Source organism: Pectinophora gossypiella, chromosome 5, assembly GCF_024362695.1.
Source record: "Pectinophora gossypiella chromosome 5, ilPecGoss1.1, whole genome shotgun sequence".
NCBI lineage: Eukaryota > Metazoa > Arthropoda > Insecta > Lepidoptera > Gelechiidae > Pectinophora > Pectinophora gossypiella.
This window is the reverse complement of record NC_065408.1, coordinates 9,347,175-9,367,534: the sequence shown is the minus strand read 5'-3', so window position 1 is coordinate 9,367,534 and position 20,360 is coordinate 9,347,175. Positions and strand designations below refer to the sequence as shown.

Genomic DNA, 20,360 nt, shown 5'->3' with positions numbered 1-20,360 from the left:
TTCTTTACATAAAATTCAACAGTTATTCACATTAATTTATCATCCGTGTGCAATGTGATAGGTGAATTATATTTCCTCAAAACTTATTACTATTATACTTTTTCGAAGAGTTATAAAGAGTGTTTATTCAGAAAAGTACCTATAGTGAAATAAGTGATAGCCTTTATATTTTTAAATCAAATGTTGGTTTTTCATTTATTTTATTCGTATTTTAATTGAAGTATAATGTAAATACACCGGAATTCGACTCCACTGATTAATGGGCTTTATCAGGCTATAAAGCTTTCAATTAACTAGCCATTTAATATTTCGACGATATTCGCAATGCATTGTCCTGACATCGTCATTTTGTTAGTTATTTATAGGTTGCTGAGATATACGTAGAGATAATATACATATTATGTAAGTAGAGAGAATACTTTCGTATAAAACGTGTAACGCTTATTACAGCAAATCTATGTACAGATCGTTACATCTTAACTAGGTATTATAATGTCTTCTGATTGGTTTGCTTGCTCACTATAATGACGTTTTTTTTGAACTAATTACATAAGTACATACATAACATCACGCTTATTTTCCGTTGGGGTAAAGACCACGGAATTCCATATACTACAATGGAAATAGTTATTAAAAGGTAATAAAATAAAAGCATCGTTTTTTTTAGGAGAGTCCTAAACATTGTTTGTATAGACGTTTTATTTCCATATGTTTAGAAATAGTTGATGTTTAATTTGGTTTAGTTAAAGTTTGATAGTTCTTCAGTGCCAAGGATCAATAGTTGTGACATCATGGTTCTGCTCCATACTATCCTGTGGCTTCCTGTTCACGGAGACATTCAACGCCAGGAGTTGTTGGATCGGAAGTCGAGGGGACAGATTCACCATGCTAGCCCATTGTCCAGCACACAGCTCTGGGAACTTCAGCTTCTTCAGGAAGTGACCTTCCATGAACCATGGCGACACACAGGTCGGGGAGTAGTCCCATATCTTCATCTCGTTTAGGCGAACCCATCTGGAAATTATGCAATTTATTTAGGGACCTTCTTCATGGCGCGACCGGATATAAGCTCTATCTACCCCGACGGGAAATAGGCGTGATCTAAAGTAAGTGTGAATGTACCCCTCGACATCATCTGCTAGCGTTATCCCGATTTTTCACAGGGTCCGCTTACCTAACCTGAAGATTTGACAGGTCCGGTTTTTTACAGAAGCGACTGCATGTCCGACCTTCCAACCCGCGAAGGGAAATCCAGCTCAATACAGGTTAGGTCACATACCTCCGGAAATGCATTTCTCGGGAATGCGGGTTTCCTCACGATGTTTTCCTTCACCACTGAGCACGTGATAATCACTGAATTGCGAATGTACCCTTATGATCCATAAAGAGGTGGATAGAGTCACAAGATAATTTGCTACATTTGGTATTTTAGTTCTAAGGTAATGGAGTAAAGAAAAATACTGACGGCCTGGCTTGACAAGAACTGTGTCATTCGATTTAATTTGTACGGGAAAGTCCTCTAAAATTAAGCTCTAAGGAGTGAAATAAGAAGATGAAAGAGAAATCATATTTTTAAATGTATATCAGTAAAATAGAAAGAATAATCTTATCTGCATATAAGTATACGTATTTTTAAGATTTTATCAGTGTATTTAATAAAAACGTGATTAACGATACGTTTTAAAGTAACTAATAAGTAATGTGTAACAATTATCTATTTTATACATTGTTTTAAGTTTACGCGGTTATTATCATAATTAAAACATATAATAACGGGTTCTTACCGCGTTTAAAACAACAACAACAGTGCCGAAATATCGGGATTCTCATATCGCCATTTTAAACGCGGTAAGAACCCGTTATTATGTGTTTTAATTAATCATATATTTTGTTCTTTCTTTTGCAATACAATACAAATAATCTTTATTGCACTTAAAATAAATATTAATAAAATAAACAATTATAATCAGTTAGACAATAGGCGGCATTATTGCTAAAGTAGAAATCGCTTCCAGGCAACCTACAAGAACTCGGAAGACCAATTGCAACCAAATTTGGTACGAAGTCCTGTGATGAATATGATGAACGTCGTATCATCACATCACTACTTACCTTTATAATTAATACGGTTTACCCATAATTGGGTAATTTCCTAGGTCAAAGATAAATGATGAAATTCGGATTACTTACTAAATAAAGCAAGATTTAAAACTAACGAAAAATATTTTTTCTTTTCTATTTATCTTATTTATGAATTATAATCAAGAAAAACGTAATAATAAGTCCGAAATTTTGTCACGAATTTCTATGACGGTAGAAGGTTGCTTTTCATACAAATTCCATAGTAATTTCGTGTTTTGACGTTTAGTAAAAAGTAACTGATTTGACTAGTTGGAAACTACCCTATTCCTATAGGCTTGTTTTGAGTGAGTGAGTCGATTGACTCGTCTTTACATAATCAACAAGTCAAAACATCGGATCGGGGTCGATACGATGTGGTCATTTAAAATCAATATCGACATGACAACAAAGCGTAGTATTCATAATGCAACCTTCGTATATTCATTACCTTAATTATATGCAAATATATGAAAAGGTATTTCAGACCTCTGTAAATATTGGCGTCCGTTTATTGGTAGCAATGAAGGGTAGAGATACAAAGCCGAAGATTTTCCGTTATAGCTCCATAATTTTATTTTCAATCTGCACGGACAGATTCAATTTACAGACACCTTTATTGAGGCTCTTATGGAGGCAATTGCGGTAGGTGATTATAGGAAATCGAAGATTGGATCTGGATTCGGTTGAGATGCTCACAGGTGTGTATTGAGTAATTATAATAGGGTAATTTCCAACTAGTCAAATCAGTTACTTTTTACTAAACGTCAAAACACGAAGTTAATAAAAAATACTTTCTTTCTTTTTTTCTTTAAATTACTGTAGAATTTGTATGAAAAATCATGTGATGTCATAGAAAAACGTGACAAAATTATAACTCTGACACCAGGGTTGATGAGGCTGGTAATGCACCACACAACCCACACGATAGAAGAACAAGAACGTGACAAAATGTCGTATACATTTTTCTTTATTAAAATTTACAAATAAGTGAAATAGAAAAAAGAAAACGTGTTTTGTCATTTTAAATTTGTCTTTATTTAGTATTTAACCAGAATTTCATAACTATCATTGACCTAGGAATCTGCCCAATTGCTTGATAAGAATTTGTGTGTAAAATCGTGTTTTGCAAATTGCTGAAAAGCATTTTGTTTCGTAGAAGCTTTGCTTTTAGGCTTATTCTTAGTACTTAAACTTCTTGCTTCAGTGGCTCCAAAACTCCGGCGCGGAGATTTGTCACTTATACATAATACATTTCATGTAGCCATAAGCATGCAAATTGTCTAGATGGGGACTTAGATACTTAAAAAAATAATGAACTATTTATTTATTTGGGCGATTGGGGGATCACCTGTCGCCGTGCGGTTCGTCATATCTGTCTTACAACGAATATGAGCATTGGCTGTGGATTGTATTATTGATAACTAGTGGCATAGAATAAATAATACGTATAGAACAGTAACTTTCCGTCCGCACCAATTGGCTGCTTGATAGTTTTTGGATAAATAAGTATTTAATAAAATACAAATGCTTATTTTATACATCTTCAAATATTTTACTTTCTCGAAAAGCTTTATATGTATATTAGAAAAAAAAAACATATTTTTCTTCATTAATTTCACATTTCGTGCGAAAACGGTTGGTCACATAACATTTTGCCCAGTGACATCACAATTCAATAAACAAAGAAACTGTGTGGAAACAGTATAACTTGATGTTTATTTTGTAATAATATGTGACGTCAGGCGAACCTCAATCATGGCCGCTCTTGTTTCGGGTGTTGTAATACACAGACTAAAAACGAATTCTTATATAATTTGTAAAAATTAAAAATAATCTTAATACAAAAAACTATTGGAAACTACCATATCCGACATATTTTATTTATTATTAATGCAGCGGACCCAACTAGTTGGCGAGCTGGTTCCGCTCACATGCAACAGATGGCGCCGCACATTCAATAATGCAGTCTTGAAGCAGTCGTGAAACGCGATATCGAAGTTTATACAGAGAGACCCAATGTATACAACTTCCTGCATGACACTGCTGGATCGTCGATCCCTAATCACACTATCAACTTGTTGCTAGCGGGGTACTATGCTCAGTTCGGTACCCCGAAAAGCATCTTTTGGCGGCAGCACATCCTCTCCGCCAAATTACAACTGTCAAGTAGCCAATTCGTATCGGGCGCCCTAGATTCACCTCACCCCTCTGCGTCTAACTTCAGTGTAAATGGCCGAAAATCGCTAAAGAGTAAGGAGCGTGTGCTGTTTGTCTCGCTCGCACTTACGCGGTAAGGCGGCACACGGTGATTATGAGATTTTTATATAGCGTCCAAAATATACTAGTTTGTGGGTGGGAGGCAAGTACTTACGCTGAAATGTAAAGAGCGTGGCAGTCACAATGCCAAGGATTCCCCGACAGTTTCACTTTGGCTAGTTTGGGCATATAGTCCAAAGTGCGTGATGGTAGAGAGGGGAACATGTTGTTGTCTAAATATCTGAAAGTAATAATGGTCTTAGTGAAAAATGTTACAGCTCTTTTATGTATTTTAACATCGTCTTAATAAGTAAAACAAAGGTGTATCATACCCACATCATGATAGTAGAAGCTTATGTAAAATGCTTTAAACATGTCTTTTTAACCCTCATTTACTTTCCAGGCTTTGTTCACCAAAAATAATATAGATGGCGCTGTCGAGATTTAACGTGATAATAATCTATTTTTGACTAATCGGGTACATAATTATTCTAAAATACAATGTAATGGCAGAAGCAAATATAAAAAATTTTGTTCACTTCATATTTGGATCACATTATGTATAGCATTATGTTGCTACCTGTATTGCTACTCTTTATTTTGATCAGAATAATAATGGGTGAAAGATGTAATTGTGCCTGGGTGTAATGAAAAGGGGCACCATTTATTCTTAAAAACAAAGATAAAAGATGCATAATACGTCTGTTATCCATGAAATTAGAAGGTCAAACGAAGAAAAATTCCACTGCGCCATCTATATTGTTTTTGAGGCAAGTCCGTCATTAGAATATTTTACCCTCTGTCCATCTGCTGCACAGACAGCTATAGAATACAAACCAATAATTGTAGAGCTGATACATACGGATAGTTTCCGTGTATTCAATAGAACTAAAGTAATGGTAAAACTAAAATTTTAAATTTTATGTAAGTACTCACAACGTCGTTAGGTTCTTCAAAGCTGCAAAGGTCTTAAAATGTACTTCATAAAGTTTGTTATCAGATAGCAAGAGAGTAGTCATAATGTTCAGTCCGTGGAAAGTGGTCACGTTTAGAAAACGTAATTTGTTCTTTGATAAATCCAGTTTTTCCAGAGCCGAGCAGTTTGCAAACGTATAGTCAGGTATTTGTATCAAAGCGTTCTCCTTCAAGTCCAAATGACGAAGAACTTTAAGATTTTCAAATTCCACTCCAGTAAACTGCAATAACAACATAACATAACAAATACTTTATTGCACAAACAGGAAAAAACAAAATACAAAACAAAAGAGAAATAGAATAATCTGCAATATTTAATAATCTATAAAGAACATTGACAGAGTACCTACTGAATACTAAGCTAACAGGTTAGAACTTACACTTATTAGGTTGTTGTTCGACAAATCCAAGAAAACCAAACATTTGAGATTGCGGAACAATTGCATTGGCAAGTTTTCAATTTTATTTCTATCTAGTAGTAACGTTTCGAGAGATATCAGATATTCAAATGCGTTTTCAGTGATATTTGCTATTTTGTTTTCAGTGAGCTTTAGTATTTGAAGATTTCTCAACGCGAAAGTGCCATTTTCGATTTTCTGTATTTTATTTCTGGACAAATCTAATATTAGCAGCGAGTCCAGCCCGACAAAGCTGTCCGAGGGCAAGTAGATCAGTTGGTTGTTTGAGATATCAATAGTTTCAAGGAAGGAATTGTTTGCGAACAATCTCTCTGGGAGCGTGTACAAGAAGTTGTTGGACAGGTCAACGTGAAACAACTTCTTGGTCGCTCGGAAAGCTTCGCTATCGATTTCTTCCAAGTAATTTCTCTGAAGTCGCCTGAAAGTTAAGTATTGTTAGAAACTGCACTTTAGTATTTAAGTTGGATTAATGTTACTCGAAGGCATCGTAAAATTCAAATAGACGCTTCTAATCCGACCATGCAGTTTTAACAGACTTTTATCTATTTCTCATGCAGATGTTGCAATATTTCATGCGAAAATAGGTATTCATTTTCGGGATATTGATAGGTTGTTGTTCTATTGAAATATTATCAGTGACTAAGGGGAACTAGGCCAAGAGATGAGAGGAGCCTACGTGCTCCAGTGGCATGCGGGTATGAATATGATTGATGAGGATGAGCTGAAAGGGGAGCTTTCAAACACTGCTGTTATAATGCCAACGCACTTCTAAAGAATTTTTGAATGTGAAGACGGAAAGTATCATCGACAATCTCTTTCAGATTTATCGCATATAAAAAAAAACACCTCCACCACACGCAGTGGATTACGCACCATATCCTCTCCGGTTGATTGAGGGGAGGCTTGGGCTCAACAGTGGGACGTATATAGCGTGTTAAAGTTTTTTTTTTACAATAAGAGTCTTTTTATTTTCTTTTGTTTCGAACTTACAATATTTTCAGGTTGACTAACGAGTCGAATATTCCGGCGGGCAGGTATTCTACATGATTGTCGAACATATCGAGTTCAGCGAGTGAGCGCATTCCCTTGAAGGCTGTCTTATGCAGCGTCCGCAGTCTGTTCGAGCCGAGGTCTCTGAAAACGTCAATTACGGGGTTAAGGCTGGTGGCTGGTTGGATTCATTTGGACCGCCGCCTGCGAACTTTTAGACATACATATTATGAGAATTTAGAATATCGTTTCGCAGATAAGTGGTGTAGAATGCCTCGTAAGTAACATGCTCTTCATAATCTAATATACCTACTTTATGTATTATATTCCGTTTATATACTGTAGGTATATGATTTAAGAGCTCTGCCGCGGAATAATAGTAATATTATAACACTCTATTACACACATATTTACAAGACATTTACAGGACAACGTATCGATCGATAAAGCTATCTCTTCTAGGCAATCTTCAGGATATATGATTAGACAGCAGACTAGTCCGCAAATATATGCGAATGAATGTTTTAGAGCAATTTAAGTCATTGCTCCAAAACTAATCGAAAAGCTCGTAGAGAAGCATACAGTGACATACCATATAAAATTGATATAAAAACGTATACCAGTGGGTCTAAAAATGCCACATGTAACAATTCATCTAATAAAGCAATATTTATATTTGAAATTTGTTTGCATTGCGTAGTTACTTCCTTTTATATGTGAAAATGACAAATTGCCTTTGTGTCCTTTTTAGACCCTCAGCTACTAGGTATCTGTTTTCTAATGTGCCTTTTGTCTGTTCTATTGTATGCAAACAAATAAAATATCGTCATACATAGTGAGCAGATCCACAGGTGCGACTAGGTCTGTGGTGAGAGTGGAGAGGCCAGCTCGCCAGCAGTTCAGCGCCCGGCGGGCTGGGTCACAGCGACATACACTCTTGGTGCATTGCCGCCATCGAGACTGTCCAAAGCCGATTGTCCACACTGAAATACGTATAATTTTTAATATTATTATTTCATGAAAATGTAACAGTAATACGATAATATAAATAAAATAATATTACAAATAAATATAATTTTTAATGTTATTTCATAGAAAATATTTTAATAAATTTTAGCGTTTTAATTATTTTATTATTTTATTTACGTACAGGAAATTTTGTTTTAGTCAATCATAATGTATTTAAAATATTGTTATAGTACCTAGTTACAAAATGACACTTCAAACATGTAGTTAGAGCAAAGGCGCAGTATTGTTCCCTTTATCCCGACCGAATGTGCCTATGACCCTCGCAGCGTTACCCCTTTGGATATCGAGGGAAATATGCGCTGCGCTAGGCCCTTCCTGGAGTGTGTGCACACATATTTTTTTAAACATAATATACGACGGAAAATTCCACTTGATATTAAGTCAGAATAATGAGCTGAATCATCCCTTTTAGTATTCGTTACGACGTCACTTACACCCCGTACAAGTTCATACATGTAGCCATACAAGTATGTATGGGTGTTCGGGACACCGTAACGAATACTGAGGGGGATGATTCAGACCATGATTCTGAGTCCATACCAAGTGGAATTTTCTGTTAGTCAGTTCAATTTCATACTTTTGCGACGGAAAATTTCAGTTGATATCAACTCAAAATCATGGTCTGAATCATCCCTCAAACTTTTCGTTACGATGTCACTAACACCCTGTATAAAGTAGTTCTAATAGGTATAGGTATAAAATCGATATTGTCCATCTTATGTGTGGTATTGTGGTAGTATCATAATAAACTAAAGTAGTTGCAGAATTTCTTCTAATTACTACGGTGACAGGGGATCACTCCATCAATTATTTCGTTATACAACTAGTCAAATCAGTTACTTTTTACTAAACGTCAAAACACGAAATTACTATGGAGTTTGTATGAAAAGCAACCTGTGACGTCATAGAAAAATGTGATAAAATGTCGCACTTATTATTACATTTTTCTTTATTAAAATTCATAAATAAGTTAAATAAAAAAAGAAAAGCTTTTCGCGACCTACAGATCTGTCTTTATTTAGTAATCAGGATTTCATAATTTATCTTTGACCTAGGAAACTACCCAATAACGTAGATCCCTACTTTTTATTATAGGTGAATATACATACATACCTCTTATTTTTAAATGAAATACGTTGTCATCATAATCTCCTGTTGTTGGTAATGAAGTGTTACAGAGAAGGGTCTGGTTTTAATTGCGCAGTATGTCACCTCTCAGCTGCCTCTCTACTTGTTAATTTTACGATGTTAAAGTGACTTACTTGGGCGTCTAGTAGGTAAATGAGATCGTCACTCACCTACTTATCATCAGGTGAGAGGTGGTCGAACGTATTAACATTATCTAAATTATACGAAATAAGTAAAATAACAACAGGGACATAATAACAACATTAAGAGTAACATTAATAAATACATCGTAGACACAAAGAACAAGAAACATATTTCAAACGAAACGATTAGTTCGAATTTCGAAATTCATTTCGAATAAGGATACACTTTTAGTAAGTATTAGTTTTTTATGAATCTCGACTCAGCCAGATTAATAATTGGTTTTATAGTCAATTGACATTACTTGATAGATATAGGCATATTAGGTTACTGTGAGCCAACGTGAATATTTCGTTAAATCCTTTGAACTATCGGCTTTCGTGTGTTGTAATCGGATTTGGATGTTGGAGATACGCCCGTCCTAGTATAGACCGTATTCCATGATTAAGTTATCATAGGATTCTGCATCTTCATTTATCTGTTAGTTTTAGTTTTTTTTTATACAGAGGATAATAATAAAGGAAAACAAAAAGGAACTATACATTCATCAAGAAAAGAACAAATTAGGTGATAAACAGGAAAAAAATATACTTAAGTAGTTGTAGTATTGTAGATCGAAGGTTGGGTACCATGTTTATTCTGTAAGACCATTTCAAGTACAAGATACCTTCATTTGAAATTGCAATATTTTCTAACTTTTAGAAATCTGTATAACGAAATATATTAATGTTTTTGCCGTTCGAATTCCGCTTTTTATATTCATTTTTAATAATTTGTTCAGTGACATCATCTGTAGCAACCTCCGTGGTCCAGTGGTTGAGCGTTGGGCTCACGATCCGGAGGTCCCGGGTTCGATTCCCGGTGGGGACATATCACAAAAATTACTTTGTAGTCCCTAGTTTGGTTAGGACATTACTGGCTGATCACCAGATTGTCCAAAAGTAAAATGGTCCGTGCTTCGGAAGGCATGTTAAGCCGTTGGTCCCGGTTACTACTTACTGATGTAAGTAAGTAGTCGTTACATGAGACATGTCAGGGGCCTTTGGCGGCTCAATAGTAACCCTGACACGAAGGTTGATGGGGTTGGTATTCCAACCTCACAACCCACACGATAGAAGAAGAATCTGTAGCAAGAAAAAACAGAGAACAAAAATTTATTTTAGTTAACATGGAAAGTAAGTGAGGAAAATAAACATGACTGTTGGCAAATCAAAATGGCTGTTATTCCATTACACAATGTTAGCGGTAATACAATTGATCTTTAATGATATGACACTAATTATAAGCTTGTTGTAATCCGTGCTTTCGGTAATATGAAATGGTTTGTTTAACTAAGCGAGAATATAATTATGTAGGAAAGTGAGTAGAATCCGTGCTACGGAACGGTTACTACTTACTGATGTAGTCGTTACATGAGTCATGTCAAGCAGCTGCAGTAGTTGTAGGCGGATGAAACGTTCGTTATATAAAAATTGACGATTCAAAGTGTAACTATGTTACCTACTGAATAAAGATATTTTTGAATTTGAATTTGAATTTGACGGGCCTTTGGTGGCTCGTAACCCTGACACTAGGGTTGATGAGGTTGGTAATCCACCTCACAACCCACACGATCTCTCGTGTGGTCTTCTTCTAAGAAGAAGAAGTAGAATGGAACGTTAGATTTATAAATTGTGGGATATAGAATTCAAAAGGATATCTTATTTATTTTAATTTCTTTTATTTTCTCTTTTTTACAACAAATGCACCTTACACTCCGATACCCATGGTACAATAGACAATCCTAAATTCATACCATTTACAACGAAATCCCCATTCATTATTCTTTCATAGTATTCTCTCTTACTATCTATCAAATTACGTTCCATTCTAGTCACTTTCCTACAGAATTCGTCATTTTCTATTGTGAACCAAACGACTGGTCAAAGCAAAATAAAATAAGCTTTTGTGATATAAAGTAGTAAAGTAAGAAGAGAGGAGAAGAAAGATAAAACTTCTTACAGATATTGTTTTATGACATAATTGACTTGTTCGAAGTTTAAGTGTTCAATAAGACGCAATCTGCTCCGTTTAACTTCTTTAGTTGTGGTTTGATTCTTATATTGAACTTACTCAAGAAAATGTACTGGTAAGTGGTTTTAGTTATAAGTTCACCCATTGCGGAACCAATTTCATTTCTTATTTATTTATTATTTGTGCCCACTAGAAAACGCAGAGCCTTTTGAACTATCGCAGAGTAAAAGGTCATAAGTGGGTAGTTGTTGTCTTAGGGTTTTTACAGACGAACTGAAAGTTGTGAACCGCAGAGCCTACGGTTACCGTTGACAGGCGATAACTCTTGCGGACGAAACACGCCGCAACTGCAAACGTCGCCACCAGTCGGCGGCAGGTGGCGACGGCTGAAGTAGCCTCTGCCGTTCACAACTTGCAGTTCGTCTTTAAGAACCCTTAGTTGCTGAAGTATAGGTATTTTCACTCGCTCGAAGCGTAACCCAAGAAGCTCACTGAGTCAGTGTTAGTCACAAAGTTCTTTCACTTTGTTGTGGCTACGGCAGAGATCTTATGTTACTACCCAGCACCTAGCCCAAAGATAAAATATTATTTGGGAAATTTATATAACCACGAAGTAGAATGAATGAATGAATGAATGAAATATTTATTTCAGATATTTATCCATATTTTGTTAGTAATAGAAGATTATATCTAAGTAGAGAAGAATTATGTTACAAAACGCTTGAATTTAAATTTTCACAACATCGAATCAAATGTACCAAATTTCTGACAGTTGATGTCAAACAAACTGACAGTTACTTCACTTTGTGCCTTGGGTGGTCTGAAAACGACGTATTCCTCATAATACCACAAAAAATCGCAGAAAATACTGGGTAAGCGTTGGGAACTCACGTAATCTCAACATTTGAGGATCTGTAGAAAGGTTTCAAAGAATCGTTTCTAAGTAAATCTTTGATCGGTTCCATAACTTTATTGTAGTAAGTACCTAGTTATTATAAAATTTGTCGTAGTTGAAGTCGGTTGAAGTAAAAACTTTGAATCAGTCCAGGGAAATATTATGATAACTGACATTAGAGATTAGAGAAACATTCTGGGAAAAAACAAAATAATGTTTTGAAAGCAGCCAATAGCGATTATTTCATTCTCTGGTATGTCGAAACCATTGTTTTGTTTTGGACACCATATTTTAGAGGTAAAGAGTGGCTACGAATCATGCAGCCTCTCTCTTAGACAATAGCAACACAGGGGATGAAAGAGAAGAAAGTAATATAACTAAGTATGTAAGAAAAAGCCCCTAGAGGACGGCCGATAGCGATATTTCCTAGCAAAATTTTGCTTCGTCAGCGTGGTTCGTACTGGAAGTTTAATCATTTTGTGACGTCTAATTACAGGGGCTTATGGGCTGAAGGTAGCAAAGTAGCAATTAATTATCCTACAGGATATAACTAGAATTAGCTTTCAACAGTTTCAATAAAATTACATACATTATTTGATAAGATTGAGCATTAATATATTATGTATATCAAGTCAACCGAATAAAATCGAGAAACAAAGATTGTTTAGTATAAAGAATTAAAAGAACCTACCAAATCAGAAGCTTTTGCGTTATTGAGTTACCTATATGTTGTTTAGGGGTATATAATATATTTTTTTGATGTGACTTATTGTAGATTTGCCGCAGATGGTATTAACTACTTGGCTGGACTAGGGGTATAGATATAAGTATATCTATGTTGTCTACCTGGTTGTTCAATGGCTCGCAGTCGTCTGTCGAGTTGTCTCCAGTGTATGTCAGCAGCACAGGCCCCCGAGCCAGGTGGTGCCGTGTTCTCCGAGCCCCTGGTCATCATCTCGAACACCTCGCATGCGTTCAGGCTGCATTGCGCTCTTACGGGCTTTATTACTGAGGAAATAACGAGAATTATTAATGAGACATTTTTTGTACCGCAAATGGAATTAACTACTTGGCCGGATAAATGGGGAGCGCTGAGGGCTGTCACTCAGTTAATTACTGAGAATAAATGACATTAATTTATAGCGTTACGCCTGTATCCTCGAATGAGTGAGGTGTAAAGTAAATATACACCTATTCGTTGCTAGCTACACAATAGAATACGAAAGAAAAAGAAGACAATGCAACTAGGCCATCACAATAAATATCCTAACGTAAGATACCATGTTTTATTGGATTGCTGGTTTGGATGTAACTAAAAGACTTTGTTCGGCTGCTTATTAATATATATGTATTTTTAAATTTGTAACTATGGCTTTGTGAATTATCCGAAATTATTTAAGTAACTTTTTTTCTATATCGGTCATGATTATTTTTTATAGGCGATAGACTCGCCGAAATACCTCTCACCAATTGGTTTGTTATATCCATACTAAGACTTCGTATCAAAATTGGCTGCAAGTTATGTGTTGTGAGTTGATAAAACAAGTGGAATTTTCTGTCGGAAAATTAATGAACATTTTAGTGTTTTTAAATTATTTTCAGTTCCCTACTTTTGTGACGGAAAATTCCACTTGATATATAATGGGCTGAATCATTCCTCAAGGTTTTCGTTACGGTGTCACTAAAAGCTTGTATAAGTTAACGTGCGCAATCTTTTTCTTCTATGGTGTGGGTTGTGAGGTAGATTGCCAACCCCATCAACCCTGGTGTGAGACTTATTATTGAGCCGCCAAAGGCCCCTGACATGACTCATGTAACGACCATTTACTTACATCAGTAAGTGCCTTCCGAAGCACGGATCATCTTACATTCGGACAATCAGGTGACCAGCTTGTAATATCCTAACCAAACTGGGCATCACAAAGTGATTTTTGTAACATATTGCAGCGGGATTCGTACCCGGGACCTCCGGATCGTGAGCCAAACGCTCAACCACTGGACCACAGAGGCCGTTAACGTGCGCAATAATTAATAAATACTAAGTATGAAAATGTACTATGAAATATACGAGTATAAGTAGGTAAGTTATTAGATTTTTCTACTGCTCCTTTTATTAATATTTGTATATTCGGTTTATGCTGTATTCGTTTATTCCTGTCCTATTTATTGGTGTGCGAGAAAACAACAATCCTTTCAAATAAAAATAAAATATTACGTCAAAATATTATTATATTAAAATCGTGAAAAAAGATTTATGAAGTAATCCTACGGATTGAAATAGGTATTTGTTGAGAAAAAACAAAAAATATTAAATATGTTGTGAGTTTTGTAAAATCACATTTGGAAGTGATAGACAGGAAAGTTTCAATCCAGATAAAAAGTATGTTCTCAATTTTTACCCGGTTTGAAATGAATTGAGAGAAATCGAGTTGTTGAAGAAAATTACATCAGAATGTTATGCCTTGTGGCGATCATAATACTTAGACTGAGAGACCGTAAATCAGACGTACCTTATCTGGATATAAAGAGAAGTTATAAATAACTGTTGGATATAAAATGTTTGAATTTGACTTTATAAGTTTGAATTCATGTTTGGATCGTTTATAATTGATATCACGTGATTTCCAGGATTTATGCCTACTATACTACGGACTTATACATATCTGGCGAGGAGTAGTATTACTGTACACCTCTTTATATCCTTTCGGGTATACAGGCGTGATGCTCTGTAATTCTGTATGTATGTATAAAATGTAGATCACATTTCATATGACCTATATAGTCTGTAGGCCAAGTAGAACAAAGGGGATCTGTTTCAGCACGCCCTGGTGACTGAAATGTATTCTAGTTTGGATACGTAACTATGTACTTGATTGTTTACAAGGAACGTACACCTGGGTGTGGCGGAAGGCTAAATTTTACTCGGAAACGACACACCTTCACATCAATCAAACTGTAATGAAAGGAAATTTTAAGCACTGGACTGCGCTTGTTACTGACTAGGTATTTTACAAAATTTTAACGAAGAGGTCTGACTAAGAAATAAATTCCGCCTAAGGCCAGACATAAGGTAGAAATATATTTAAACTCTTAAACATAGGTATCTAAACATTTCATAGATAGTTATGTAGAAAAAAAATTGTGACGTCTAACTGGTCGCTCGTTTCCATAATTGGATAATGTCGTCGTAATTTGTAAAATTACGTTTTAACATAAAATTTGAATAACGGTTTGGGAGAAATTTTGATAAGTGGATTAAGCACAAAATTCTATATATTTGTTTATAAGACGCAAGAACTTGATAATGTACGGCAATAACTTCGATCTAAATTATATGTATACTTATTGTAAATATGTATAATTACCACACAGAGGAACATTTTAATCTTTTAGTTTGTGCATTGTGAATATTGAAACACCATAATTTAATTATTATAGAAATCAAGTTCTTGAATACTAATGGTATGCAGAGTTCTGTAATTGAAAATCATTAATTAAAGTGGACACAATAACGTAAGTCTACCTACGCTACGAATTGCTACGAGTTTCCGTTCCGTATAATGCATATTTACTTATAATAACGTGAAGCGACGCGCGACGGTTCATAATATATTTTTACTGTAGCTTACTATATTTAGGTTAACGTTTCGTTCGTTACATCATTCTACTGCCACGGATTGTAGAACGACATCGTTCATGCTTTCACTTTAAAAATCTGTGAAGGAACATACCTACAATTGCTGAATTCACGCTTAAATGTAACGTAAACAACACGAAACGCTTTGATTGTGTCAATAATTCTTATCGTGACACGTCATGTTACAAATATTACCCTGCAGGGATTCGAATGGAAACATTCAAATTGTATATTTAAATGTATCCCTTTTCCACGCGCCGCCCTGTACTCATAATATATTTAATCGTCTCCATCATCACCCTTGTATTATTCTGTTTTTCGTTGGACCGTAAAAAAAAAGTTGGACCGCGTACCTACCCTAAAGATTTGACAGGCGCGGTTGTTTGCTTACAAAGTCAAGGGAAAACAGCCCAATTACAAGTTCGGTCACATACATCCGTAAACACGTATTTCGGGTGTGTGTTTAGTATATAATTTAATATAACTGGTTATTAGTGGCGTATTTAATATTAAGACTTCAATGTAAACATTCGCTTAGCAAAATCAATTTTATATTAGTTGAAACTTTCTGTCGCAATTTGAGGACGTCGCTATACGCAAAATAAAGTCATTCCTTCGGAGTGGATGAATTAGCAAAGCGGAGTAAGAAGATAGTCATCGCGTGTCTGATGTGTCTTTGTTTTAAAAAGACGACGCTGTCGCTGGCTGCATGCATTTTCTAGGGTAAGTGAACTGTATGTACAGTACTCGTTTATCCCTCGAGAGATACTCGGTACTTACCGAATAGCAACCTCTAGTTGAGGAGCTTTCTCTTAGTCAGGGACCTTTTAGAGTTAGATACACGACGATTTTTTTAATAAGTAGGTATCTTTTAATTAACAAACCAATTATTCGAGAATTCTGATGTTATATACTGCGACAGATTCCTGTTCTATTGTACATATTGTTACCTCATAGGGAAAACGCTTTTAAGAAAGAAACACATTAGAGGGTGACAAAATTCTCTTTTTTTGACGTGACTTTTTGTAGATTTGCCGCAGATGGCATTAACTACTTGGCCGGACAAATGGGGAGCGCTGAAGGCTCTCACCCGGTAGTGACAAAACTCAGAACTACCGAACGGTATGAGAATTACTGTGTTGCTTCTATTCTGGACTGGAGACGATTAAAAAACAGAACACGTTAAGTTGCACGTTGAATGGACAATAGGATAGGTATTTGACTGGGACATAGTATTTTTTTTTTAGTTAGCCTGGATGAAGCAAAAATATAGATAAATTATAAAAAGAAGCCAGTTTTAAATGATCAAAAATAATTCTTATTTTACTTCGAATTTCGAATTTTATTTATGAATTAAGTAACAATGAGTACGACGTTTGACCGCTACTATTAATGACGTCACAGGACCGTATTTCCATACAAACTTCAAAGAAAACTTTTATTTTGTTGTTATTCATTTGCCGTTAAAGACGATGTTTAATGAAAAGAAGAAAAATAATAACTTGCGAAGCACACCGCTCGTTCCAAGTAAAACTGCGAATAAAATATTAAGAACCATACAAAATACGTAGGGTTGAGTACACATAATGCAAATTTTAGTTAGTTGAGGGACTTTGGGTTGGTTTATTCACTGTCGCTTGTTGTCCGTTTTCGGACGTTTATATTTTAATATCCTTAATTATTAATTCAAACCCGAACGTAAACTCGTGAAGAAGTCAATAATTTAATTATGCTACCAACTCTTGGAGCTTCTCTCAGGATTTATTTATTTATTTAGGTACACATACAGCAATACATATTAAACTTTTACAGACAACCTTAATACAGGATAATTACTTAAATCTAATGCCGTGTATAAAGTGACATGTTGATGATATTAATGAAGTCTTCTTTTTAATGAAGTCTTTATTTAAATAATAGTAGAGAACCAGAACCATGTGAACCAATAAATAAATAAATGTTTATAATAATGTTTATATCATATATTTAAGTATAACATATACGTAATAATGGTTACTTACTATAGTTTTAATGAAAAAACATGATGTTTATAAAAGTAAATCACTGAAAGAGTACTTAAAAGACAATCTGACTGAAAAAAAGATAACGTCCCACGTTAGCTCGGAAATGGTTGTCAGAATTAGGACAGAGACATGTCTTATCTCTTTTAGCGACAAATAAACCTACTAAAGATCTACTCAGCGGTACTCTTGTAGTGAGTCTTTACGAAAGACTTCCGAATATAAAAATAAAAATACAAAACAGAATGGATTTTTTTTTAAATAAATAAAATTTATAACTACATCCACTTCATTCTGCATTCTATTGCTGTTTATCATAATTTGTACGTTACCCTCTGCTTGGAAGACGAGCAATGTGGTGAATACAAGAACTCCGTTCATAGTGAGCGGAGAGGCACGACTATCACAGGAGTAAGCTCGAACTGTCGATGTTGAAGTCAGTCGTTACTCTAGGATGGTTTAATACATACGAATGATCTGAACTAATAATGCAAAAGAGGATATTTTTGTTTTTTTTGGTTTGCCTCAGATAGAGCGCTGAGGGCTCTTACTCGGTTACAAAGATTACTATTTAATTGAAACTAGGTACTTGTTTTACTTTTGAGATTTTATTTTTGATCACTATCTCTGAGGATAATTAAGGTTTTAGAAGAAAAATCACGTGAACACGGACTACGACTCTGGCAAAGCTAAATCGATGAGGCTTTATTATCATTAGATATTCTAATTATGCGACTGTCCTACTTCACACCCGTCGTGAATTAGAGATTTTCTTTAGATAGTATCTATAGGTAAGTAAGTAATAGTTTCCATCCAAATCAGTCAAGCGGTTCAGGCGTGGCTTTATCTAAAGAACTGTGAGACAGAGTTACTTTCGCATTAGTTATATTATATAGGTATATACACAAACATATAAATGGGCGTGAGAATAATCTCACCGGGGTAAGCAGAGACTATGGAATTCCATTTGCTTTGATCCTGACACACTTCTCTTGCTTTCTACACATTCATAAATCGTTTCATACACGCACGCTGGTTCAGAGTAGATCGTACTAAAACTTATAAGTATCTATATACTATACCTAGTGTGGATATATTTTTTTAAGACGTTCACACGTTGGGTTCAGGCAAAAAGGTCAGATTGAACTGCGTCATGATTCGCTCCAGGGAATATCTACGAGCTCCACTCCTGACCCAATATATTTCTCTGGTGTTCTTGTCACTCGCTATATGTTGCCGACTTTATTTACTTTAGTCTTGTTCCTGTCTATCTTTACATCTTCATCTTACCAGTTATATTTTAATATCCTTAATTATTAATTCAAACGCGAACGTAAACTCGTTAAGAAGTCAATAATTTAATTATGCTACCAACTCTTGGAGCTTCTCTCAGGATTTATTTATTTATTTAGGTACACATACAGCAATACATATTAAACTTTTACAGACAACATTAATACAGGATAATTACTTAAATCTAATGCCGTGTATAAAGTGACATGTTGATGATATTAATGAAGTCTTCTTTTTAATGAAGTCTTTATTTAAATAATAGTAGAGAACCAGAACCATGTGAACCAATAAATAAATAAATGTTTATAATAATGTTTATATCATATATTTAAGTATAACATATACGTAATAATGGTTACTTACTATAGTTTTAATGAAAAAACATGATGTTTATAAAAGTAAATCACTGAAAGAGTACTTAAAAGACAATCTGACTGAAAAAAAGATAACGTCCCACGTTAGCTCGGAAATGGTTGTCAGAATTAGGACAGAGACACGTCTTATCTCTTTTAGCGACAAATAAACCTACTAAAGATCTACTCAGCGGAACTCTTGTAGTGAGTCTTTACGAAAGACTTCCGAATATAAAAATAAAAATAAAAATACAAAACAGAATGGATTTTTTTTTAAATAAATAAAATTTATAACTACATCCACTTCATTCTGCATTCTATTGCTGTTTATCATAATTTGTACGTTACCCTCTGCTTGGAAGACGAGCAATGTGGTGAATACAAGAACTCCGTTCATAGTGAGCGGAGAGGCACGACTATCACAGGAGTAAGCTCGAACTGTTGATGTTGCAGTTAGTCGTTACTCTAGGATGGTTTAATACATACGAATGATCTGAACTAATAATACAAAAGAGGATCTTTTTGATTTTTTTTTGGTTTGCCTCAGATAGAGCGCTGAGGGCTCTTACTCGGTTAAAAAGATTACTATTTTATTGGAACTAGGTATTTATTTTACTTTTGAGATTTTATTTTTAATCACTATCTCTGAGGATAATTAAGGTTTTAGAAGAAAAATCACGTGAACACGGACTACGACTCTGGCAAAGCTAAATCGATGAGGCTTTATTATCATTAGATATTCTAATTATGCGACTGTCCTACTTCACACCCGTCGTGAACTTCGGTTTTCGTGGTAAGTCCGTTCTTAGAAAGCATTCAAAGTATTCCAAGATTTTCTTTAGATAGTATCTATAGGTAAGTAAGTAATAGTTTCCATCCAAATCAGTCAAGCGGTTCAGGCGTGGCTTTATCTAAAGAACTGTGAGACAGAGTTACTTTCGCATTAGTTATATTATATAGGTATATACACAAACATATAAATGGGCGTGAGAATAATCTCACCGGGGTAAGCAGAGACTATGGAATTCCATTTGCTTTGATCCTGACACACTTCTCTTGCTTTCTACACATTCATAAATCGTTTCATAC

General features: G+C 35.0%; 1 protein-coding gene across 1 annotated transcript; it reads right to left on the bottom strand.

Annotated features, from left to right (window-relative positions):
* Window positions 1-743: 743 nt before the first annotated feature.
* On the bottom strand, window positions 744-18,006 carry LOC126366949 (carboxypeptidase N subunit 2-like). Its single transcript, XM_050010293.1, has 8 exons — window positions 17,958-18,006; window positions 12,814-12,975; window positions 7,594-7,744; window positions 6,762-6,905; window positions 5,733-6,189; window positions 5,314-5,573; window positions 4,493-4,618; window positions 744-1,014 (listed from the first exon to the last, which is right to left on the bottom strand). Exons 1-8 carry the CDS (start codon window positions 18,004-18,006, stop codon window positions 762-764), a joined length of 1,602 nt encoding a protein of 533 aa, XP_049866250.1. The 3' UTR covers window positions 744-761.
* Between the last annotated feature and the right edge of the window lie 2,354 nt (window positions 18,007-20,360).

Bases quoted from the DNA above. Each gene is read 5' to 3' on its own strand.
- LOC126366949 (XM_050010293.1), bottom strand. From the start codon at position 18,006: ATGAACGGAGTTCTTGTATTCACCACATTGCTCGTCTTCCAAGCAGAG. The intron at 4,619-5,313 runs GTGAGTACTTAC...TATTACTTTCAG, and splicing joins TTGAAGAACCTAACGACGTT to ATATTTAGACAACAACATGT. The intron at 1,015-4,492 runs GTAAGTACTTGC...CATAATTTCCAG, and splicing joins CACGCTCTTTACATTTCAGC to ATGGGTTCGCCTAAACGAGA.